Here is a 27,471-nt window from a genome sequence, read left to right on the forward strand (position 1 = left end):
TTCTTTTTCACTTTTACTTTCACTGTACACTTTGTATAGAACAAAATACATCAAAAAATTAAAACAGAATAAATATTTCATAGTTGACCCCATCAATTAATAACTAGCTGGCAAAGACCGCAGAACGCTTGTCTCGATTCTTGCCCCTTGTTATACATCGTGCCTTGAAGTTGGCTTGGTTCATCAAATGCTGAAAAAATAAAACGTGAGTTAGTTTTATGGAGTTAATTTAGCAAGAATGTTGATTTCGGTGTTTTATAGGCATTTCCTTTCCACCTTAAAAAGTTAAAATATCTCAAGTTTTCACAATGTTCTAGAATCTGGAATCTGATCAGAATTTCAGGCAAGACAATTTCAGAACACAGGCTATTAACATTGTCGGAGACCAATTGTAGAGTATATGATTATGGTACATTATATTATCTCTGGCTACAAAACAATCTACATAAACTCTGTCACAAAAACAGCATTTATTCCTACCAGTGTTGTGTACGTATATTTGTATCCATTTAATTTATCACATTCCTTAATTTTCAATGGTACAAAGAGGAGTATTCTACTATAAGTAACTCACTGAAAATGAGCAATAAATATTACAAAATATAAATTCTCGAGCAATCAATATTACTAAAACAGTTTTCACAGAGTATACTTTGAATAAATGCAGTCAATCAAACAAATACTACTGGATGAAATTACCCTCTCAATCTTGGACTGTTTGTGGGCAGCGAGGTTCAAGTGGACCAACTTTTCCCCCAGCTCAAACACTTCGCGCAGCAAATCATTTTCTGACAGATGGAGATTCATCCCTGAGCCAAGAACCTGAACAAAGATTATGATTATAAAATTGTCTTTAGCAAATTATATACAAGCAACCCTCATTGTTGATTATGTAGCATAGTATTAGTTACCATGTGATTTTGCAATACAAACAGTGGCGGCTCTAGGACCTAGTCTAGGGGGGGGCTCCGGGGGGTTTGGGGGGTGTGGAGCACCCCTCCAACAGAAGAGGGGGGTCCGGGGGTCCTCCCCCGGAAAATTTTTTAAATTTTTAAAGCCGTTTGGTGACTTTCTGAAGCAATTTTAACGCCTAAAACTGTGTCCAATAATAGTCCAAAAACTCCCATTTCACCTGTTTTTTGTCATGCATGAGCAAATAGACATAAGTAGAGTAAAGTAAAGTATATTTTTTAAATAGTTTTTACCAATTTATTTAATAGATCAGATTTATTATCCTAATATAACTAGGCCTATATTAAATATGAATAGATATTGCAAAACATAACAATTAATCCTCTATTGTGGTTTCTATTTCATAATTCAACTTTTTAAACCTAGTTTTAATTTGTACTGCTCAATTTCAGAATTTTGGGGGAGGGGTTTGACCCTCTAACCCCCCTCCCTGCCTACGGCCTTGTAAAACGGGACTACACTGTATTGAAAATATAACTAACAATTGATAATTTAATAGTAAAATATCCACGGCAATAATGAGTAGATAACCAAACGGTAAGGCCTGACATTGATTGAATTGTATAATTTAAACACCCACGGCAATAACGAATAGAAAACCAAACCATGAGGGTAAGGCTTGACTAATTGTATTTTATATTAAAACATCCACGGCAATATGAGTAGAAAACCATACCATGAGGATAAGGCCTAACTTTAATTGTACTGTTTGAATGTGAAATCCATCCTCCTTTCTTTCTGCCCGGCGAAGTGATCTATTACTTTTTCGTTGAAGTTTAAAGTTGACAACAGCTTTTTTTCGATAGAACACATAGCAAGCGCACTTAGTCTGTCTTGTTTCATGGTACTCCTGGTAAACGTTTTAATTCGTTTCAAAGTAGAGAAACAACGTTCACTTTCCGAAGTAGTCATAGGTATTGTGCTTATGATTTTTAAAAGTTTGATTGACTCTGGAAGCACATCTTTGAGGTTGTTGTCATAGACAAAGTTGAGAAGTCTTAATGACCCTGTGGCCGTTGAAAAATCATCCCTATTGTAAATAACATTTAACTCCTGTTTCAATTCAGTTTTATTTAGGCTAAATAGTTCCGCAGCAGCGTGTAACTCTTTTTCGGGAAACTTGGTTTTAAACTCCCCAAACAAACTTGGCTGAAACAGTTTTGCCGCGGACAAATGATTCACAAACGTAAAACGGTCATCAATTCCCGACGTAATTATGTCACACACTTCCTTTGCGACGACGCGTTTTTGATCGTCGTGTCTTCTCCGCTTTTTGCTCGATTCGGGTTCACTATCTCTCGGTTGATCTAACATGGTCGAGTTTCTTACGCGATCTACCACAGTTTTGAAATCGCCGACAAACTTAAACGCCTTGACGCAATCAATTGTTGTTTGCTGCAGTTGGTTGTACAGAATGTCACTGTGGGGCAGTATTTGATTGAAAAAGTCCAGCCAGAAAATAAAGTCTTCGTCTTTTAGAATACTTCTTAGGCCAACAGCTTTATTTATTGTGGCATAGTCATTGGTGTCATCGTCGAGTATGTAACTTAAACATTCCTCCAACTCTCTTTGATAATTAAAAATTGTGCTTACAATTCTGGATTTAAAATTCCACCGAGTACCTGAGCTTTTTGGAATACGACGTTTTACTATCTCATCGAGAACTGCAGTTCTCTTTGTTGACTGGGAAAAGAATGATGAAAACCCCTCGATATTACTGAAGAATATCTTAACCTGCTTATTTTGTGTAGCACTGCGTTCAATGATTAAGTTTAATTGATGTGCGTAACAGTGGACAAAATTTGCATTCTTATATTTAGATTTTACACGCGCTTGTACTCCCGTGTGTTGGCCACTCATTACGGAAGCCCCATCGTAGCTCTGGGCAATGACTTTATCAGGAGTTTTGTCGAGGTTTAATTGCTCTAATACTTCAAAAATTGTTTCGCTAACTGATTCTGCATCATGGCCTTTTGGTCTAATAAAAGTGATAAATCGCTCGTGAATCGTGCCATTCAGCTCGTACCTAATAACAAATACTAGTTGGGATAAAGTGGCACAGTCTGTTGTTTCGTCGGCTTCAATAGCAACATAGTCGGTTTGTGTCAATTCGTCACGAATCATTTGCAGACAAACGTAATATATTGAGTCCAATAACTCGTTCTGTATGGTTTTAGACAGACCCAAAAACACTCGGTTATTTGTTTGATTTATGTGCTGTTGCAATGTTACATCCAGCTCCGCCATAAGGTTAACCAAACCACGAAATATGCCAGGATTTTTTGAATTTTCGCGTTCATCATGTCCTCGTAATGCTAATTCAAACGCTCCACAAAATTTAATTGCATCAATTAGCTTACTTAGAATGTATCGATTTTTCGAAACATCTTCATTTTGTTTTTGTATTCTTAACCTATATGCATTGTCCAATTGGCATCTAATATCAACTTTACCTAAAACAGCATATTCTATTGACGCATTTATGTGTTTTTCACTTGTTTTGTGTTTTTTTACTTTTTCCAGTAGATGTTTAAGGTCTGAAATGCCGTCTACAGTCCATGCTCTATCTTGAACCCCCATGACCAAACAAGTGTAGCAGAAAAATGAATTTTTAATTGAACAACCACATAGCCAATCTGCATGATTGTACATATGTGGCGAAAATTTCCGTGTGAAGCTATTCTTATTCTTTGAACTGTTTTGAATTTGGTTTATGTTCATGAAAGGTCTAGGAGGTCCTAATTTTTTCAAAGAAATTCTGTGGTCAATATTTTTGATCCCTTCATTGATAATCAGGCTAACTTCGTTAGTGACGTTAGCCGTCGACGACAACGAAATGCCGCCGTCCATTATTATTTAGATTTAGGCCTTCAACCCACGGCAAATTTACCCGTAATAACTTATTAAGACTAATAATAAGTAACTATAACTAAAATTGTCCGAGTCACTTTACCTATGGCTAGTCTACTTAGTTTTCGGGTTGATTAGGTTAGCCTATACTAAAACTACAGACGTAACTTATTGACTCAAAGATACCAACTAACTAACTCAATCAATTAAGTATAACTATTAATAATTTCTACTTAGCTCTTTCAATCTTCAACAAACTACCGCTGCCTTCCTTACGCCTCCATCACTATCACTAAACACTATTGATCACAAAACAACAGGTCGTTTGGCACTAAACTATAACTGAACTGTGGTCATGGACATGGAAAGAAGTGAGGTTAGTTAATGTTTATGGTAGTGACAGTGTGGATGATGGCTCCAGCGCTGCCAACATGGTTCTTCCTATCCTAATCGTGTGTGATGCAGAATTATCCAGTTTAGGGTGGCTGCCCTGATTTATGGATGCGCGCGCAGCTTTGGACTCTGCCCCAGAGTCCCTATTGTAAAGCATTGGAATGACGTCACGGCACCCTCAGCGCTGTTAGGTGTTTCTACCATAAGACTACATGCATTGAGTTTGGGACGGAGGTTGCCGCCGTCCGCAATCCACATTATGAAAGCGACTATCGCAAAACAGTCATTACTGGATTCAAAATTTAAAACTATTTCATTTCATATTATTATCATATTGATTAAGTAGTCGTAAGTAATTGTAATTTAATTTTAATTACGACATATTATTTTTTTATTACATAAATAAAAAAAATACTGATTTCTGTATTGTTGGGAGGGCGGCGTCCGAGAGTCCTTATGGGCTAGCCGCTACTGAATACAAATAGTTGATATTGAACAATTTAAGGTTAAAATTTAACTTGAAATCCATCAATAGAAATCTAGGACGGATTTAAAGTATTTAAACTTTTGAGAAAACTAAGCCATACACCTATCAACCGCATACATGAATGAAATGGGGCAAACTCTGTAGTGTGGTCTTTTTATGCTGTGATGGCAAGGGTTTTTTTATGGGTCGCGCAACATCCATATATAAATCCCAAAGTACCCATGAACTTTTGAGAAAACTAAAAGTCGGACCCCATAAACCATATACTTAAAATTAAAATATTCGACATGACAAGAAACCTTGCGCAAAACATTATTTCATAAATTGCCCTTTAAGGTCGTAATTCCTTTCTAAAGGGAACTTTCCATATACCTAATGTTAAGAATACCTCAGCTGTACTTTATTTGTTTGGTATTCTTTCAATGCATTACCTTATTAAAATCAGGTGTGATTATTTATTTGTTTGTATTACTGTATTCTGTTTTGCTTATTTCAGCTTAACCCAATCAACAGTTTTATGAATACTTATGAAGTCAAATGGGAAGCCCGTGGGTAACAGCTAGTTTTTTATAACACATTTTTATACAGTAAATAAGTTTGTAAATACATCATATTACACATAATTTTTTTCAGCAAAAAACAAGAAATAATATTATATAAGTTTTAGATATAAAATTTAAATTTACAAATATTTTTTGTATATTTACTAAGCGGAAATATTTTAAATTTATATGCATATATATTCCGTATAGAGATAGGTCAGTAACACTTTTCCAAAGTTGGTACCGGTACCGGTTCTTAGCCAAAATCGGTTCTCGGTTCCGAACCATCGGTACCTTATTTTAATTTTTTAAAGGCTACTTAATTTTTATTTTTAAAACAAAATATCCACACAGTATTTCAATTTTACAGTGTTTTGCATTAGTATTAGGTTGGTACAAAACTTAAGGGATTACAGCACGTCTTTATGTCTTTCTATTAAGTATTTGTGAGGTAGGCTATTAGGGTGTTTTTCAAGTAAAATAATGTATGCAGCAATGAAACATTCGAACTAGCCAATTTCCAAGTGTAAACCCTTCTTATCACATCAAATAACTACCATATTTAAGGTACTATATATAGCGGTGTGCCAGCCTGATAGTTTCAATCCAGCCAACTCAAAGCAATATTCGTGATAATCGTCGCATTCTGAGATCACTGCAAAATCCGAAATATATTTCTCAATTAAATTACTGAAACATCATCACTGTTTTTAACGGTCGTAGCAAGATCATGAACATCTTCCGCGGCCGTGTAGACATCATCAATATCTTCCACAATTACGGCAACATCATGAACATCACTCACGGTCGTGTAGACGCCATCATCATCTCCCGTGATCGCGGCAAAATCATGAACATCTCCCGCAGCCGTGTAGACAAAATCATGAACTCCAGCGGTCACGGAAACGTCTTCGTCGTCGTCCACGATTGCGGCAAAATCATGAACATCTGTTGTGGCCATATTGACGTCATCGTCGTGTCCCGGTTTGTGGTATCGTCATCATCAACATCCACGATCGCGGCAAAATCATCTCCCGCGACCATGGAAAGGTCATCATCGTGATTGCGACAATATCGGTTATTTTTCGGAATTATCGGTACCGACTTTTCACCATCAGTTCTTGGTTCCGGTTCTTTTGTCTAGAACCGGCAGTACCGACCCATCACTCATTCCGTATTATAACACAAATCAATGAAATCAAAATAATTTTTCAAAATATACAAACTGTTCACAATTTCATAAGGAAAAGAATGATATATAATATATGTACCTTGTTCCTAAAAAAGTTATATATAACGGTTTTTATTACCATAACCATAACCATATACATATTCGTTGTACAACCTACTTGAATACTTGAAGCGAAACATTCAGGTCTAACTTCATACAAGAAATAATTTATAAAATACAGTAGACCCCCTCTTAACCGACCCTAATGGGACCGGACCTAGGTCGGATAACTCAAAAGGTCGGTTAAAACGGGCAATCCCTAAAATCATAACATAACGAAGTGCTAATTCATTTGGAATTATATAATATTATTTTGAAGTCATACTTGCATTATTTATAAAGTTAACTTCTCTTATCTCCTTTTTCGTATGACAGAAAAGTCACAAATAAACACAAAACACGGTTAAGTCAAATAGGCCTACTTTCAGTGGAATATATTATAATAGGCCTACTAGGCAAGAGTCAATAAAAATTCCTATTTTAATAACTTTAGTACTGTTCTATAATGTATTAATTGGTGCTTTCAAAATCCATCGTAATACAGTACAGAACCTTTTGTCAAAATTAAAGATACAAGCAACCATTTTGTTACAAGACAGGATGTTTATTTATAGCCTCTCACTGCATGCTCGAGGCACAAAAACTTTCTTGACCTTGGAGTTGTTAACCCCCCTTCCCTGCCCTCCCTACAAGTTGCGTTGTTTGTTTACTCCAGCAATAAGATAATCAGTTCTCAAAATCGTAACGCACTTTACGATGTTATAAATTTGCCGCGCAGATAACAAATCAGATCAGATGTGCTCACGCTATGAATGATGATGACAAACTGACAATAGGCTAAGCTATATTTTTTATGAACAATACAAAATAACTTATTCTTGGTCATATCCTGTGGAGATAAGCGTATGGTTCAGTTCTCATCGCCCAGCGTGGGAGCGGAAATGCTGAGATTCCTAGAAAGCGGCGGTTAAGCCGAACTGCTATCAAAGCAAGGTCGGTTAAAACAAACTGTATTATTTTACGATCGAAGGCGGATAATCCGATTATCGGTTAATACGAGGTCGGTTAAGAGGGGGTCTACTGTACTCAAGTTATAATATTACATACCAATAATATATTACATTTCAAGTTATATTATTTCAAGGTAGGCTATATTAAATTTCAATAAAAAATCAAACTTGTAACGCCAAAACACTGAAACTAACCAAACACAACGCGAAATAAGCAACAACAGGAGCCCGTAATAAGCAACTGCGTCATCATGACAATGTCGTCAGATGATGCGGGTTTTTCATAGAGTTTTAAGTTTTCCCAAAGGCGTCCAAATAGTCAAAATGCACAACAGTTGACAGATTATTCATTTCTGAACCGAATAAAACTAGGTGGCGTTCGTAGAGGCATTCACAAAATTGAGCGGAGTCATCAAGGGTTTATATTATATTGTTACTGCAGTAATACCAGTCGTTTTTAATGCATGCGTTGCGGGCCTAAAATAGCATTTTTACTCTTTAGGAAGTAAAAATAGTTTTTATCCTCTATGGAGTAAAAATCAGCTGTTGTAAACTCAGTTGTAAATTACTATTATAAACGATTGCATGTATCGAAATATGTATCGATTCGTGCTTCGTAATTATTTTAACCTACAGTCTACAGTCTCTTCCCATAGTGTTTTAGCATTGCAGATACATTAATCCATTCCCACACTCAACACGCTCACCTTTACTACTTCCTTCACCACCCCCTACGTCGTGGACCTATTTCCCTCTCTTCCCATAGCATTTTAGGATTGCAGATACATTAATGTAATTGCCAAAACAGTTCCCACACTCTGCACTGCAAGCCTTTACTACTTCCTTCACCATTTCCTACGTCATAGACTTGTTTCCTTCCCTTCTCATAGCATTTTTGGATTAAAGATACATCAATCTAACTGCCATAGACGGTTTTCACACTATGCTCATACTTTACTACTTTCTAAGCCATTTCCTACATCGTGGACCTGTTTTCATCACTTTCCATAGCAATTTAGTATTTTAGATACATTAATCTAATTGCCACAAACATTTCCCACACTCCACACTGCTAGCCTTTACTACTTCTTTCACCATTTTCTATGTCGTGGGGATGCTTCCATCCCTTCTCATAGCATTTCAGCATTGCAGATACATTAATCTAACCGCTACAAACGGTTTCCAGTTCCCACACTCCACACTGCTCACCTTACTACTTCCTTCACCTCTTCTTACGTCGCGGACATGTTTCCCTCTCTTCCCATAGAATTTTAAGAATGTAGATACCTTAATCTAATCGTCATAAACAGATCCCACTCTCCGGACAGCTCACCTTGACTACTTCCTTCACCACTTCATACGTCTCGGACCTTTTTTTCCCTTCCCATAACATTTTAGGATTGCAGATCCCATAATCTAATCGTCATAAAAAGTTCCCACACTCCAGACTGCTCGCATTTACTACTTCCTTTACCACTTCCTACGTCACGGACCTGTTTACCTCCCTTCCCATAGCATATTAGGATAGCAGATACCTTGATGTAATCGTCATAAACAGTTCCCACACTCCGGACAGCTCGCCTTGACTACTTCCTTCATCACTTCCTACGTCGCGGACCCGTTTTCCTCCCTTCCCATAGCATTTTATGATTGCAGATACCTTAATTTAATCGTCATAAACAGTTCCTACACTCCGGACTGCTCGCATTTACTACTTCCTTCACCACTTCCAACGTCACGGACCTGTTTACCTCCCTTCCCATAGCATTTTATGATTGCAGATACATTAATCTAATCGTCATAAACAGTTCCAACACTCTGGACAGCTCGCCTGGACTACTTCCTTCATCACTTCCTACGTCGCGGACCCGTTTTCCTCCCTTCCCATAGCATTTTATGTTTGTTGATACCTTAATCTAATCGTCATGAACAGTTCCCACATTCCAGACTGCTCGCCTTTACTACTTAATTCACCACTTCCTACGTCACGGACCTGTTTACCTCCCTTCCCATAGCATTTAAGGATTGCAGATACCTTGATCTAATCGTCATAAACAGTTCCCACACTCCGGACAGCTCGCCTTTACTACTTCCTTCACCACTTCCTACGTCACGGACCTGTTTACCTCCCTTCCCATAGCATTTAAGGATTGCAGATACCTTGATCTAATTGTCATAAACAGTTCCCACACTCCGGACAGCTCGCCTTGACTACTTCCTTCATCACTTCCTACGTCGAGGACATGTATCCCTCCCTTCCCATAGCATCATAGGATTGCAAATACCTTAATCTAATGGTCATAAACAGTTCTCACACTCCGGACTGCTCGCATTTACTACTTCCTTCACCACTTCCTACGTCACGGACCTGTTTACCTCCCTTCCCATAGCATTTTATGATTGCAGATACCTTAATCTAATCGTCATAAACAGTTCCCACACTCCAGACAGCTCGCCTTGACTACTTCCTTCATCACTTCCTACGTCGCGGACCCGTTATCCTCCCTTCCCATAGCATTTTATGATTGCAGATACCTTAATCTAATCGTTATAAACAGTTCCCACACTCCAGACTGCTCGTCTTTACTACTTCCTTCACCACTTCCTACGGCACGGACTTGTTTTCCTCCCTTCCCATAGCATCATAGGATTGCAAATACCTTAATATAATGGTCATAAGCAGATCCCACACTCCGGACAGCTCGCCTTGACTACTTCCTTCATCACTTCCTACGTCGCGGACCCGTTTTCCTCCCTTCCCTTATAGTTTTTGGAATGCAGATACCTAAATCTAATCGTCATAAACAGTTTCCACACTCCAGACTGCTTACCTTTAGTACTTCCTTTAGCACTTCCTACGTCACGGACCTTAAGCTAGTGTCGTCATTTGATTATATTTATGATTCATACCGTTTCTGTTCTAATATCTGTGGAATAATGCTATCAGCTATTTCTTTATCTACTGCATTCAAAATTCAACAGCTGATCATATGTCTTTGTTTATGTGTCAAATACTGCTTCCATAAGGATTTCATTGAAACTTTGAGACCCAGTGGGGCGGATTCCTGAGAGTTATTTTTAACGCCATATAGATGTTGGCACTCACCGATATGGTCTTTATCACCATCCAAAATTTGAAAACGATTGATTCAGCCGTCTAGGAGGAGTTTGCGTATTACGAAATGCATAAAAGTCGACGTATAAGAGCTTCGCTCGCTCCGCTCAATAAATACTATTTTAAGTGAAATTAGTTTCATTTTTGTGCAAAAATCGGCTCGGGCGCTGCCATTTTGGCCACGGCGTAAGTCGCTCGATATTGGGCGCATTCCAGCTAGAGGGTTAAATCCTAATCCTATTTTGTTAAAATTAATTGTATTTTCAACTATTCCAGTCTATCAACGATATTCAGTAGGATCCCAAATTATTGTTATTTTGAGGCTGCCTAAATTACAGCATTTAAATAGGCTAAATAATATTTATTTAGTGAAACCAAGGAGGATACTTGAATAATTCTTCGACTAGGCACCTTGTAGGTGGGGAAATTAAAAATACTTTTAATAGAACTGTAAATATCACCCCCTTGTTACAAATTTAATTATACTAGAGGACTGTCCGGTAGTCGAAAACTCAACCAAATATACAACGTAATGTACAGACTTCTTTATTTTCACCCCACTTTTTTTAAAGATTTCATTGTTATTTTATCACCAGCATTGCAACCCATAAGGCCCATGTTAATTTTTTTTTAACATTAAATTAATTTTTGTGCTTATCTTTGATCTTTTTCACTTTATAAAGGGATTCCGCACATTTACAGGAAAATATCTTTCAAACAATATGCGTAGATTTTCCCTGCGATGTACACGAGCTGAGGAAAAAAGTTTTAAAGAAACATACTTGCCTATTAATATATAGATTATTTAGATTTGAATTGTACACTAAACATCATATAGCCTATATCATAAATATAAATGAAGTAAAAAATATCGCAGTAAAATAATACCTAGGCCTAAGTTTAGATGCGGAAAAGCCTATTATCTTAACTGTGTTTCTTTCGTGACACAATCCTATTATCTTAACTGTGTTTCTTTCTTGACACAATCCTATTATCTTAACTGTGTTTCTTTCTTGACACAATCCTATTATCTTAACTGTGTTTCTTTCTTGACACAATCCTATTATCTTAACTGTGTTTCTTTCTTGACACAATCCTATTACAGTCCAACCTCAGTATAACGAATCTGAAGGGACCGAACTGAATATTCGTTATATCAAGGATTTTGTTAAAACGAGGTTCGTTATATAGAGGTTAGGTTTGCAGGAATTTCGCTAAGTCGAGGTTCAGAACCAGCGTCGGTCAATATATAGGTCGGGATTTGACCTCATTAAAATACAATTAAAGTAGCATAGGCTACAATACTTTACAGTACAGTGTTTACATTGTACAGTAGAACCGAAATTATCCGGCATGGCATAATAAAGGGGAGGGATCTTGAAAATTGCGCAATCATGACAATGGCATTGACCTTGGTACAGGTTAAAAACTGTAAGTTTAAAATCACAGCTTGTTCTAACCCTCCTAAAACCTAGCCAAACACTGTATTGCGTAGTCATAAACCATGTAAAGAACAAAACAAAACAGTAGAAAGTTTTGTAAGCTACTGCTCGCGATAGGCCGGTAGGCTACTTACAGTACAGTACTGATTTATCACAACAGAGGAATGTCAATAATAATCAGTAACTATAGCATTGGTGTTGCTATAGGTCGGCCGCTTAGAAAGCGACCTCCTCCAGCATTGGTTTACCATTAGCGCGCAGGTCGTTTTCTAAGCGGCCGAACTATAGTTGAAACAACTCGTATTGAAAACAATAAATTATTACATAAGTCATTATAAAAGTGTATAATCATAACCAACTTAAGGATAATCAAAACAGTCGTAAATGGAATGTTAAGATAACGATGTTGCTATTCTTTCTTAGTTTTCTCTTTATCCAAAAATTGTACAATTCACAATAGTTATCCCATATCGCCCAATCACAGCTAACTAAACATTACGTCGTCATCAGTCCTCAGTAAATGAAATCAGTTCAGTTCTCAGTTGCAACATAGCGCGCGCAGCGACAGGAGACAAAGATGTAAAACGGAGCAGACGAATGTTAGCGCAAGCGATGACGTGACCTTTCCATTTCATTTGATAAAGAAACAGATTTTCCCAAAACAATAATTGGGTGTGGGATTTGTTATATCGAGGGAAAGACGTAGACAATTCGCTATGCAGAGGTTAAATTCGCAATGTAGAGGTTCTGACAATGACAAATTCGTTATATTGAGGTGTCTTATTTTAGCCGAAATCACGAAAAATTCGTTAAATCAAGGTCGTTGTTATGGTTTGTTCGTTATGTAGAGGTAAAATATACATTGTGTCTTATGGAGAGTTCTAGGGGATTAAAAAAAATTCGGTATATCAAGGAATTCGTTATATCGAGGTTCGTTATATCAAGGTTAGACTGTATCTTAACTGCGTTTCTTTCTTGACACAATCCTCTCAGTATACAATTTACTTGTTTCATTAGTGTCAATGGAGATGTGTTTGCTTCATTGTTACCAGCTTGTGTGTAAACAATGTTACAAACAATAATAATGACACAAAAAAAGTCATCATTTTCAAAAATATAAGTGCTAAAACTTCCTATTTCGAAACTGTTGAATCTCGAAACTCACCTATCGAATCTCGAAACCAAAACTTTTCTGAAGTTTTGATGGTTTTGAGATTTGGTTTTGACACCCAATTTTACAGACAGCCAGGCTTCGCTCAAAGCGCTTGACTACTGCGAGTTCAATTCCAAGGTGGTTTGGGACTGCCTCGCTGCAGTATGCGACCTGGACAGCCCCAACACGGTAACACTGTTGGTTTCCTCGACACTCAGGGATAGAAGGGAACGAGGTGGCTGATAGGTCTTTTGCAAAATGTTACATAAAAAGAATAGCAATACCTGACAAAATGCATCATATTGTTTCTTTTTGCACCATGAATCCAGGGCCAGTGTCTCCTGGCCAAACCTCACTTGGATGTTGGGCGGCATGTCATCCTGTAAAACAATAATGTTAATAAATGTTTACTTTCCTTCAAAGCAAACTTAAAAAAATTAGTATGGTCAAAAAAATTCTGACGAAATATTTTAGGCATGATCAAATAATTGAATACACACAAAAGTGGAATTGAACTTTTTAAACGTCACCATAATTACCGAAACTACAATGGATTATGACAAATGAATAATAACTGTGAGATGATGATGGGTAATGATTTAAGTTCGAAGCGAGTTTGGTAATTTTGTGTAAAACATATTGTATTTCCAGAAACTATGTCATGAATACAAGATTAAGACCTACAACTAAGAAGATGAAAAGAGATCTATGTTGAAGATTTTTATTTATTTTTTTTTTTATTCAGGGTTGTAATGAATAATATAGAATCTTTGACTCCTAAATACTCCACTTTGTGATAATTTCCTTTCCATGTTCAAGGCCAGTTTTGGAATGAAAAAGAATATCAGTTAAACTGAGCCATTCAGATACGAGTTCTGAGTTCTGACGTAAGATACAGTTTCCTTGCTAATATACCAAATTATGTGCAAAAGTTAAAGGACAACTACTACATCATTTTCAGGTCCTTATCAACTATTATAGTACGTAATACTAGAGAAAATAGAAACTCAATCAATAGTAAGTCAAAAGTTTAATCCGACCATATACTGTGTACACATAACATAACATTATACCTCTTTCAAAAACTGTACAAAAATTGAGGCGCTTACAAAATATCACAGCAATGTCTTGACAAAATAGATAATGCTTGAAGTTATCACATTTTTGCAGGACATTTCACAAAACAGTGAACAGCTTGAATTTGTAAGCATGTTAAATTAAACACACCAGCCCCAATGGCAGTACCTCAACATATTTTAGTATGTCACGAAAGCTGCTTCGCTGAGTCTTGCGGTCCTTCTTGGCACGGTACTTGTGCGAGTCGGTGGCCAGCTGACGCAGTTTGTCAATCAGCTGTTCGCTGGCCTCCCACTCGTAGTCGTCGTCATACTGTCTGCCTCGCTCCAACATGAGTGCTATCACTTCACCAGCAGCCATCCTCACCTCCAGATGTGGGGAGTCCAAGAGACCCACAATCTGGCCCAGGTTACTGAACAACAGTAGTGTCAATGTAAATCAATATATCACAGCAACTAATTAATAAAGGAAATTCTACCCTCTCCTCTCTCCTCCACAGGGACAGAGTGTTTCTCCTCTCTCCTCAAGTGTTCTCTGACAGTTGTAGATAGCTATCAAAGGTGGTTGATCTGTATTTTTCCTACAGTCACCAGACAAAGTTGGCTTCCTTGTACTGTTTATAGTACAGAAAGCTGCTAATTGCTGCATATTTATACTTTGCCGTACGGTTTATAGTTTGTCGTACGGTTTATACTTTGCCGCACATCAGGATTCCAACGAAACAACACAAAACCGGGTGGTTCTATTATGCACGTAATCCGTGTACGCTTGGAAATAGGTTGGCAACACTTAAAGATAATAATACTATGAGCAGCTGATTGACTATTATAACTATGATTTAACCTGTCATTTCGTGTTTAAAGGTTTGGTATTTCTGAACTTTCTGGACTTTTCTTTTAAACGTTTTTTAAACATTCTTACGATCTTAATAAAGAAGAAAATACCTTTAAAGCATTTTTTTAGGCGCTGAAACCAATTCAAATTACAAAAACACATGGAACTATATTCTCAAAACGCGGAGCACATTTCTTGCCGAGGAAAAATAGCGGAGTGATACGGACCGGGTACTACTTTCTCTACGGCACCTATTTGTGTTGCCAGCTGAACCTAAAAACGTGTTGTATAGTGTTTGAAAGACAAATTATTTATATGCTTTATTTCATAGTGACTGTAGGAAAAATATAATGTGTAACACAGTGCAAAAGGCCTTTGCTGCACTCGAGATCATTCCGCACTCGCCGATTGCTCTCGTGTGCAGCAAAGTGCCACTTTGCCCACTAGTTACACAAATAACTATTGTTTTGGTCATTTTAGTTTTAAGTTAGCGTTAGTAAATTGACAAGAGTCATCCTGTAAAACAGTTTGTACTAAAGAGCGCTTGCTAATAAGACATTTTTATAAAAAAAAAAATATTTATAACAAATATGGCGGATCCTAGATGGCGGCCAAAAACACATTCCCTATCGAAATGAAGTACTAACCACCCAAAACATATCGCCATTTTTAATCCTGTTTTTAGGGGGTTTCCCGTTGACCGATTTTGGCCAACTTTAGTATGTAACACTTCACACCCAACACTACAAAAGAAACCATAACACGTTTTCTTGCATTTTTTAAACGATCTATGTTTCTGTTTTTTTTAGCAAATTTCCCTATAGGGAAGTAGCTATTACCGTAAGTGGCACGGTAAGGCCTATGCCCGGGACCGATTTACTTTTTTATTTTTATGTCCCCAGAGGCCAAAATCACCATTCGTTCAAATTTATATTATATGTAAATACAGGGTGTTTTTAAAAGAATGCCGAGATTTTAAATGGTAGTTGCTTGGATACTATTCAAGGTAACTAAACGTTTTATACGTCAAATTGAAGCTAAAATAACTAAGTTTTGTTTCCCGTGTAGCAAGGGAGGAAACTTTGACCTTGGTATGCGTAAAACAGGTGCGGGGTGATAGGCCGCTATTGTGACTCATACGCCTGACGCCAGTGGCCAGTACGACATTTACGGCGCAACAGAAGGCGCAGAGTTTATACCCATTGCTAAATTAAACTAAATTTAAATCTACTTGATGATAAAGAAACTTAAAGTTGGTTTAATGAGTTTCGTGGCACCGAAATGTTTTGAAAAGACATTCACCTGGCCGGCTAAAAAAAAGCGATGACATAGTCGAAGAAATCAACAATTCTGCATAAGAAGCCCGAAAAAATCGATTGCCCGACGAAGTCTTCAGTTTAACGAACCTAAATTGGTCACTTTATGATGTTATCTATAAAATATAGAGTCTTTGTGCCGAAAATGATTCAGTTAAGACATCAGATAAACCTGCCGATCGCCCTACGCGTACGGACATTTGCCAGTTTTACGCTCATATAAGATTGATTAAAATTTGAATTTTAATCAATCGAATTGTATGAAAGAATGAGAAAAAACTTTATTCTTTTCCCTTCAATTTGACATTCAAATCAAATCGTTTAATTATCTTAAATAGTTCCCGAGCAACGACCGTTTGAAATCCTGGCATTCTTTTAAAAACACCCTGTATATATACACACACGTCTGTGAATTGAGTAATTTTTGTCAGATTTTTATGAAATTTGGTTAAAGGTGTAAGGCGGGATAAACTTGAATGAGTTCGCGAACCAGCATAATTGGACCATGGGACAGGGGTTTTATGGGGTAAAAATTGGGTTTTCTCATTTTTGACTCTCAAAACACAAAATTTCCCTATTTCTCTCTAGGCCTTTTTAAAGAGCTTAAAAAACAAATAATTTAGTATAGCAAAGTGTTTTTGTACGGTTATTAATAATGGAGAAAATTTAAAAAATTGTAAAATTTAAAATTCCCTTGTTATTCTTATCGAGAATATTGTAAAATGGCGTAGGTTGCTTGTTTATGGATGTATTTTGATCAAACTTGGCAAATTTATTTATTTTATACTAAGCTATTAATATTTTAGTATAAAATACACTTTAATAGTTTCCTTGTAGCAGCAAACCTAGGTACTCATTAAACCTAATGTTATTTAAATAGATTTAATTGAAAATCAATTCAGACAAGTGGAAATTGCTTAGTCGGCAGGTTTGCTGCGGCGGGGGTATTTTTAGTTGCTTGGACTAAATTGATTCAGTTAATTTATTTTGAAGGTCTGTATTTCGGCCATTGTTTACGCTACATACTGGTGTTGGGCTTAAACTGTCACAAATTAATCCTCCTTTAATTTAATTATATAATACTAGCTGTAACCCGCGGGCTTTGCCCCGTTTAACTTTTTAATTTTCAAGATGATCTCGTTCGCATGGCTCAATCACGTCCTGGTTGAAGTTCGTTCGCTACGCTCACTCACCTTTAGGTTGGAGCTCGTTCGCTACGCTCACTCACCTTTAGGTTGGAGCTCGTTCGCTGAGCTCACTTGCCTTCAGGTTAGCTCGTTTGCTACGCTCACTTGCCTTCAGCTTAGCTCGTTCGCTACGCTAACTCGCCTCCAGATTGAAGTTCGTTCGCTACGCTCACTCACCTTTTGGTTGCAAATTAGCTGTTGTCATAAATGTAAAAGAAATAATAGTGCTGCACCATGTTGGTAATCCTTGTAACTGTAATGCTATTTAACATCATAGAACAGAACCAACTTGTTTAATTGAAACAGCTGTTAAGATTCATTAATTCCATTTCTTATAAGGTTAACATGGGAAACTCCAGAGCCACTAGGGCGGAGCCGATTGGACGGATCACGAAATTGATGGTGTATAAACCTATTCCATGAAATTCTACACGTATGTACCAAGTTTCGTGGCAATCGGTTCAGCGGTGTCTGATTTTATCACTGCCAAACAAATATATATATATACTAGCTGACCCGGCGAACTTCGTATCGCCTAAGTTATAGGTTTCCCCTAAGACAGACCGATGGAAAGAAAGTACCGTTACGTTTAATTTTCAAGATGATCTCGTTCGCATCGCTCAATCACGTCCTGGTTGAAGTTCGTTCGCTACGCTCACTCACCTTTAGGTTGGAGCTCGTTCGCTGCGCTCACTTGCCTTCAGGTTAGCTCGTTCGCTACGCTAACTCGCCTCCAGGTTGAAGTTCGTTCGCTACGCTCACTCACCTTTGGGTTGGAGCTCGTTCGCTACGCTCACTCACCTTTAGGTTGGAGCTCGTTCGCTGCGCTCACTTGCCTTCAGGTTAGCTCGTTCGCTACGCTAACTCGCCTCCAGGTTGAAGTTTGTTCGCTACGCTCACTCACCTTTTGGTTGCAAATTAGCTGTTGTCATAAATGTAAAAGAAATAATAGTGCTGCACCCTGTTGGTAATCCTTGTAACTTTAATACTATTGAACATCATAGAACAGAACCAACTTGTTTAATTGAAACAGCTGTTAAGATTCATTAATTCCATTTCTCATAAGGTTAACATGGGAAACTCCAGAGCCACTGGGGCGGAGCCCTTTTAAGAATTTCGAAACGGGAAATGGTTTACGTCCGATTCGCATACCTACAGAATTTACACACCAAATTTCATAACGATCGGTGAAGTCGTTCCGGAGGAGTTTTCAGACGAACACTGTGACACGAGAATTTTATATATTAGATATATATTCAAACATCCTCTTTTATACTTATAGATTTTCAGTAAAACCAACCATTTCAGAGATAGAGTGAAAAATCAATGTTAATTTTTTTTTTTTATAAGTTTTCTTGTGACGCGCCATGGTACCTCGAGGAGAAAAACTTAAGATTTTATGTTATGGGCCCAATACTTTCAACATATCCAAAAATCAAAACTACCCCACCTTTTGCACAGCAACCCCCTTGTTTTCTGACATATTTACAGGACAAGTTGTGAGACTTGATAATAAAAATCCACAAATAAATGATTCACTCACGGATCGTTGAAAGCGTGGATGTCAATGATGGTGAGCAGTAGACTCCAGGCTGACAAGGCTGCAGCATGGAGGTTAGCCAAGTCGGGGGTCACAGTGGCAGGAGTGCCATCTCCCTTGCAGTACGAGCCACTGAACACTGAGAGCAACGTACGGTGAGTATCTGCCAGAGGATCTGTGGAGTCAAGGAACGCCAGCATGGCCAGGGTCCAGCAGCACTGAAATCAGAAGCATATCAATTCTATACAACATTGACATGATGTATAGGTACAATGTACGGAATTAAGTGACCTACTGAAAGTTTTTATTGTCTACAGCAACTAAATGTCATTCAATAATTAGGATTTTAATCGGAATTGTCATGGACCTAAACAAATCAATTTCCATAATTATTTTTATTTCCCCCCCCCCTCCCCACTACATACTGAAATCTAATTACGTTATCCTATATGTTTATATCTTCACCTTCAGTGAAATACCAGCCTCCATTTGAATTATTGATTATTAAATTCAGAAGTACCTAAAGCACTCTGCTGAATCACGAACAACCCAAATTGTTTGAAAATGAAGTTATTTATCATCGATTGATAGTTGAATGATTTTGCTTGAAACATCAGCTGTAACTGTTGATTTCAACGGGTTTCACCTAGTATATTTTTAAAAGCAAAATTTAATATTTTATTTCTTCTAAGAGCAAGGTGGAATCAAAATAATTTTAATCAATAGACAAACAAATTGGTACTACATATTATTAATAACAGGCTCTTAAAATACAGCTACAACCATTAGAAAGTTCCAGTACTACCAACCTTAGCCCTCGCAGAAGGACTGCCAGAATTGTCTGTGATGGTGAATGTGAGTAAGGGCTTGAGGTCGTGGCACACCTGATCAGTGAGGTCACTGACTCCCAGCTGTATACACAACAATGCTGCCAACTGTGCGGCGCTCGCCTGCTCAGCCCCTCGTCCCTTCTTTAGGCACCGTTCAATACCATCACATATGGTCAGTCTCCTACAATAATTGTATGGTAAAATATTCAAGTTTGGAAGATATTATCTTTGGAAATTGACTTCTTATCCTGTTTGTATAATCTGAAGATTGTTGTGTGAATTTCATATCCCGTACATAATAAGTGGATTGATGTAGACTAGACTTTATTACAGGGATAATAACTTAACCCTGATTTCCTGAAATTTAAGTCAAATGGAATCTTTTTTAATCATTGAAGGATGTTGATGAAAAGGAATTGAGTTCAGCTAGGTTACCTGAGAAAATTATTGTGCTGGGGCAAATAGATTCACAAAGTGTGACAAAAATAACACTAATATCGATACCTAGCATGGGACTTCTTCAGAGAGTAGATTGTTAGAATCGCCAGTTTAAGCTAAAAATTTATAATAAAAGTAACCAGTATGGGAGTCAGCGGTATAATTTGATTTAAGTGATACCAATTGGTTTTTTTGGTAACAAGAATTAGGTCCTGGAAAGAATATCATACGCCAAATTCAAAAAGTAATTTAGTCTATAGGTAATCCTTACCTGTCAATGATGAAATCCGGTATGTACTTTTTAGTCAGAGCCTGACTAACTGAATCTAGACTGTTAGTACGGCCCTGAGCCGACTTCTGTGTTATGCCATCAATGGCTTCACACATCTTTTCCTCAAACACCTCGTCTTGCGACTGTTCGTCTACTTCGTCTCCAGCCACACCTGTGTGACATTAGGTACAACTAGTATAAGTTACCAAACTTCTTTCTCTTCCTAAAAATCTTGGTAGCAATGACTTATTTTTTACTTTCCCTATAGGGAAGTAGCTATTACCGTCTATTATTAGTCTGGAACCAAATTACTTTTTCATTTTGATGTCTTGTAGTCTACTACCTGCATCGGGACCGTCCGTGTCGTGTGCGTGTGATAGGCCTATCAATGTCAATTAAATGTTTACTTTCCGTAATTAAATGTTTGTATTCGTGTATTTATTGTGTGCGTGTGACATCGATGTCTTCGTTTTTGTAACCCTGACGATGCCGTATTTACGGCGAAACATGTAGGTTGTTAACCTCAATTAACAATAGGATTACTTGACGAGGTATTGTACCATAATATTGTAGGTTAAAGCCATTCTCACCAATAAGCTAAAAAACGAAAAAATAACCAAAAACTTCATGATTCCACGTAATGTAGGCCTACAGACAAAATTTAAAATTGTATATTACCTACATAAAAATGTACCTACCCTTTAAGAAATGATGGATACAATATTTTAAAAACAACATAGGCCTACTGTATGTAGAATGTTGGCATATTGAATGTTGCATTATTTTTTAGAGCGGTAAGCTTATCAGTATTATTGTGACAGGTAAAAGGCTATTTAAGCAGTGAACATGCTATATACCTTCTTCCATAACTGTAGTTTCAGAGGCCATACTGATAACACTGGCATTGTCATTGATTGAATCTTCATCGCTAGTGCCGATGTCAGCTTTTCTACTAGCTGAAACACCTCCTAAAAACAGTGAAATAACTTGGTTACAACATTTTAGTCCCAATCCTTTCAGTACACATGGCAAGCATGCACTAATTAACGGTGTATGCAGAGTTACATAGAAATAGGTTATTAAGAATGAATATTTAAAAGAAATGTTTATCTTAAAGCCACGTTTACAAGAGGCCAGTAGAGCAGGCAGGAGGCTAACCTCTGGTGTATTCCAAGAGACAGGTGACTTGCCCGCCAACTGGCTTAGTGTAATAAGTGGGATGCATTATCATGAATAAGGTTGATATTGTAACAATTGTGTCTGGTTTTAGGTTTCACAAAGATTTAGGTTTCACAAAACCTAAATCATTTTTAGGCAATACATTTTCATTAACTGCTGGGTTGGTTTTACTTAAAATTAAAAATTATGAATGATTTGATAGCCTAAGGTGGTAATTCATATGATAAAAGGGTACATTCCTGTAAAAGGGAAGATTCGTTATTACTTATTATCAATGATTTTTTTCAATAGGTACATCAATATTTTATTTTTTAATCCGATATATTGATATCGAATGATTGAAACATCAGTTGACAACTACGATAAATAAAAATATTGCAAAGTAAATAAAAGATAGGTCTAATAACACAAAACATATATAAGTGCAAGTTTATATGTGTTATTAGACATATCTTTGAGTTACTTTCCGTCAATTTCAACCACATACAATGCTGATGAAGAAGTTTTTAAATAAAAATTGTTCAGTATCAACAAACAATATAATAATTTGAGTAACAAAATGTTAATATGAAATTTACCGTCGAACGAAAATAGTGCCTTTGGATTTTTTAAATATACCTAAAGGTTTATTACATAGTGAACGTCAATGTAGTAATGGTCATGATATATACCGGTAATATTATTTTGTTATTGTTTGCTATAAGTCTTTTACGATACAAAGTTGATTCATTAATGTATGTTAGGCCAATGTTTTTTTTTTTAACAATTAACATTTAAAAAAACTTTCACTACTTGTATCAATAGCCAATATATAATTTAATAGGATCAATGGATACAAAATTCATTTGCTATTAACTTCAAAAGATCGCAAAAGTGCTGTGAAAAAATGTGTAAGTAAAGGCCAGTTGTAAACAATTAAGGAGCTCGGCAAAGGTTCAATGTACCTAATAACAATTATATTTTTATTGTGTATTAGCTTATAGTTTTAACTAAGTTACAGCATTTTTCTTGTTGAATCAGACAATGAAACTCATTTTTGTAGGGAAAAGTTTTAAGTGTAAAGATAAATTAAATAAAATGTACGATAAGGGCTACATGAAGCATGGTAGAGCATATTACTCACTGAAAGAGTTCTTCGAGGACAACTTAAGCGACCTCGTCTAGCCAACAAACCATTGACGCAATCAATCCAGCAACGCTGGTCAAAGATGAAGACTTCAAGTATCTGGTATTATAATCAAGCAGGTTGAACAAGAAGCTTAGACAGGCTTTAGGAGAGGACAGGAGAAGTTAGCAGCGGGAATGGCAGAAATATGAGAGAAATAATGAGCAGAATAAAGAAAGAGGAAGCTAAAGCCGAGAGAAAAAAGAAACGAGAAGAAAAGAAGAAGAATGAAGATTGATTCAGGCAGTAAACGTAGGGTAGTTAAAAAGATACTGATCGACGGTGAGGATTGGGTGTGCTTTCCACAGGCATTATTCAGCAGAACTTATTTTTAAAAATGGATATTGAATGTGGTTCCTGTCAAGTGTACATAGTGATCGAAAACATCAAGATAAATACGGAATTGAGGAAGACGATGAAGAACTGGATTTTTTATGCCATCAATGTGTTTCCGACAGTGACGATGATCCGTTAGTGCTTAGGACCCTTACTGTCGAAACTAACTAGGCTTAGTTGATTTAAGTGTTTTTATTGTTATTTTCTCATTCCACGTTAATTTAAGAAAATGTCATTCACTAGATTTTTCAGTGTCAATAACTAAAAAATAGTGTTATTCCCTGATCAACGTGACGTTTTTGTTTTATGTAATAATAAAACATAACTTGGGCTACAGTACTTACTTTTGTCACTATAAAACATTTTGACTTTATGTTATTATTAATCAAAATTCCATTCTAGATAAGTAACTAAAATAAGTACTAGACAACTTACATCTTTATAGGACCTTTGGTTTTTAAGGACAAATTTTCAAACTCATAACAAGTCTTAAAACTGTCATTGACTAGTATGTCTACCCAATGTTGATTTAGTTAAAAATCCATACTTATGTCCTTTATTTTAAAAATTACAAAATACAATCAGTTATGTTATAAAACTAAGTAAGGCATTTGGAATGCAAACGTTACCAATTGTCAAAGGCATCTGGAAATACAACTAATGGTTGATAAAAAATGCTTGCATACTCTAAATGGATTGTTGTAAGTGTATAAATTTATGGATATTACAATTCAGTAATCAAGAAGGTTCAGTTCCGGAACATGAACAACAACTTTTAAGTTCTTCACTGCTTACCCTTATAAGATGAACCTCCACACTATTCTTTATTTCAAAACATGGGTACAGTTCCACAGAGAACCTGCGATATATTAACTTATCGGATTATGATTTGGTTCAATACCGCATCAAATTTAATTCTACAATTTAAAATGATATAAATAAAAACAATAAAAAAATTAAATTAATAAAGTTGTTTGATTATTTAACCTTAGTTGTATTCTAAACTCTTATGACTAGTTAAAAAGGGAAGACACTATAAAGATCCACCCTTGAGAATTCCTCTACAGGCGTGTAGTTTTAATTGCTAAGGTCAAGATCGTTTTCTCCATTTCCTAAAGGTAGGCCTAAGGTAAACAACCCAAATACCGTGACTACACCAAACTCCGTGATTCTTGTTTTTTCTCGCAATAACAATATTGCTGGTCATAGACGTTTAAACTTCAAACAAGAAGTAAATTCAACTTTTGGAGCTTATTTTAAATGTCTTTGTCTGCTGATGCCATGTCGTCTGGCTCATTTAACAGTTTGAATGTTGACATTTCTTGAAACAGCTGTTTTTCTTAAGGTTCTTAGTGATTCAAACTACGAACTTTGGGGTGTGGAATAAGCTTTAGTTTAGTATATTTTTATATTACATAGGTAGACAAAAGACGTATATTTTGAATTAATGTTTTGTTATAAACCTATTTTAAGCCGGTTATTGAAATTATACTGTAAAAAACTACATCACTGAGATTAGCCACGTAAGATTACTATTTTCTAAATACCGTGACAGGATCACGGTGTTTAGAGTTCACATTATATTTTTTTAATGCAGAGGAAAATAATAATATTTTATAAAATAAGAATATTAAATACATTTCACTACTAAAGTCTGTTTTGTTTGTCCAGTAAATATGTACAACCAAAATAAATCAACCTCAATTCTTAGGCTAGGCCTATTTAACAGACATGTAATGTAAGCTGCAAACGTGAATTAAAACACTTTTAGTTTAATTGTAAGTTCAGTAATATTTTTTAACTAAACTTATTTTTCTCTTAATAAAGTGGTGTAGACTACTATAGTTTTATGGGCATTTTATGAATTTTAATGCATTTAAATGTTGGAAAGTCACATCCACGGAAATTAATAAGCAGAGAACGATCGTTTTTTTCCCAATACTGTGATCCTCTCGAGTTTATAGTTTTTACTCTGTTGATTTTACGTTTTACTAAGAAATTTATATTTTAGCCTATTGTTTTGTTTCAGAATGCCAAGTGAGAAGTTTTCTCCCTTAAACCAGAAACGGACCTATTCCCAAGATGCACTGGCAGGGCCATTCTTGCTGTGCTGGGGGCATAATGGTGACGGGGCTGGAATGCTACACCCCAATTCCCTCAATATGAGTCACATTCCATTGGTGACATACTAACAAATACTTAAGATAAATTGAAAATAAAATAGCCTATGTCCAACATACCAGAGCTCACACCCCAATTCCATCCTACATGAGTCACTGGTGGCTATGCAATTTAGGATGTTTAATACTTTCTATAGTGGAGTGTATCATATGTATTATCTTGTTAAATATTTTTAAATTATTCATCCAATATAGTTTGGTCTTGTCCGTGATTTGTTTGGTTAATGTTTAGTTAAGTTACCAAGATATTGTAAACTTCCCAATAACTAAATTCTTTTTTTCACTTGCTTAAAAAATGTGTTTTGTTCGGTATCGATATATTGAAAAGAAATCATCGATAATAATTAATGTTCCCCTTAACAGGAAAGTACCGCAAAATCAAGAGAACCTTTCTGAAGGTCACGGTATTTGGGCAGTTTACCTTAATTAAGAAATTATAGGCTTCCCTGGACCGTGGGATTTTAGTTTAGTTTGTTTTTGTTCGTTTCTAATTTGTTTAGGCCTATTCTTAATTGCTGTTTTATCTTAGTAATTGTTCGGTAAGATGTGTACCGGTACCTAAACTTTAACTAAATAACTTTTTAAAAACCTAAACATCAATAAAAATGTTGACAGGGCATAACTCAATCTGATGTTTAAACATCAGTAAAAGTTAATTTATAGACCTAGGCCTTATATTGAATCAAATTAAATATTAATGTGGCTTACTTCTATGGGGGTACAGTTTCTTAACTGGGCTATGCTAATATTGATTGGAATTATAGAATTGAAAATATTGATTAATAATCTATATTTTTAAATATATCTATTACTTATATAATAAAACTATTATAACCTAACCTAACCAACCAAACTTGCTGATGGTGAAAAAATTGCATGAAGGATTACTAATCGAATCAATAGTTTCAATCAATATTAGCATAGCCCAGTTAAGAAACTGTACCCTTATATGGTTCTCTGCAGAACTGTATTAGGGCCTACCCCAAAACGTTAGTGTCGTTTGAAGTAAAAAATCCACTAAGTTAGGCCTACACAACAGGTGAAGTAATATCTACCTACCTAGTCCTACTTAACTTATATTGGCTTAGCAATCCCCAAACAATAAGCTACCATGTAAAAGGTTAGCATTCAACTTTTGCCTAGGCCTAAGTTAATTAGTGTTTGTGATTATCGATGCAATTAGCATTTAAAAACTTATTTCATGAGAGACCTACGGTAACCTTTTCAGGAAGTTATGGAATTATTAAGTATTGCTGGGTCAGCTATTGAAAAAATATTAAATTAATCGTGAAACTATCAATTCACTTTTCTTCACGTTTGAAGATTGACGTTTGTGAGCAGAACGTTAGTGAGGCTAGCCTTGTCGAGAAAGGACAAACACTGTTGAATGTTATTTCGAAATGCACTGATCGAACAAATCAATTGTTTTGGTTTGATTCACTTTATTAAATTTCATTACAAATGACATATTGCACAATATCAAATGTTATATCAGTAAACGTTGCACAACTGTTACCAAAGAATCAAGGAAGAGAAAACGTACCTGATTTTCCTTTACGTTTCCCTTTAGGCATGATCCAATTATGTTAAAATTTATCTAAAATTTCACTTAATCAAGAAGTTAAAATATTGCCTATAGATATTCTGTTTCGTATACTTAAAACTCCGGAGTGTAAATGAAAATTTAGTGAAAAGTACATAAATGTCATGGTCTACTCAGAGCCAAAGCAAAGCATGCGAAATGCACCCTGTTCGTTGGCGGGGGCTATCATCCAGTCGATTTTAGAGCTGTCAGCATTGTCTGCAGACAGTTAGGAGAGCACATGACCTTGCCACATGACCAAGACTATAATCCTTGGACTAGTTAATGATGTACTGTTCAATGTTTCTAGATTGTATGCGATTATATAGGAAGTTTAAGCT

At 36.2% G+C, this 27,471-nt stretch overlaps 1 protein-coding gene across 1 annotated transcript; it reads right to left on the reverse strand.

The window, feature by feature from the left end:
- Window positions 1-27,274, reverse strand: LOC129003100 (interferon-related developmental regulator 2-like). Its single transcript, XM_054431335.1, has 9 exons — window positions 27,092-27,274; window positions 21,546-21,656; window positions 20,689-20,860; window positions 19,959-20,160; window positions 19,153-19,367; window positions 14,441-14,684; window positions 13,480-13,575; window positions 700-822; window positions 1-190 (listed from the first exon to the last, which is right to left on the reverse strand). Exons 1-9 carry the CDS (start codon window positions 27,120-27,122, stop codon window positions 104-106), a joined length of 1,281 nt encoding a protein of 426 aa, XP_054287310.1. The 5' UTR covers window positions 27,123-27,274; the 3' UTR covers window positions 1-103.
- Between the last annotated feature and the right edge of the window lie 197 nt (window positions 27,275-27,471).

Source organism: Macrosteles quadrilineatus, unplaced genomic scaffold (genome assembly GCF_028750875.1).
Source record: "Macrosteles quadrilineatus isolate MER2022 unplaced genomic scaffold, UCM_ALF_1.0 Scaffold_9__3_contigs__length_116548681, whole genome shotgun sequence".
In the NCBI taxonomy this organism is placed as follows: domain Eukaryota; kingdom Metazoa; phylum Arthropoda; class Insecta; order Hemiptera; family Cicadellidae; genus Macrosteles; species Macrosteles quadrilineatus.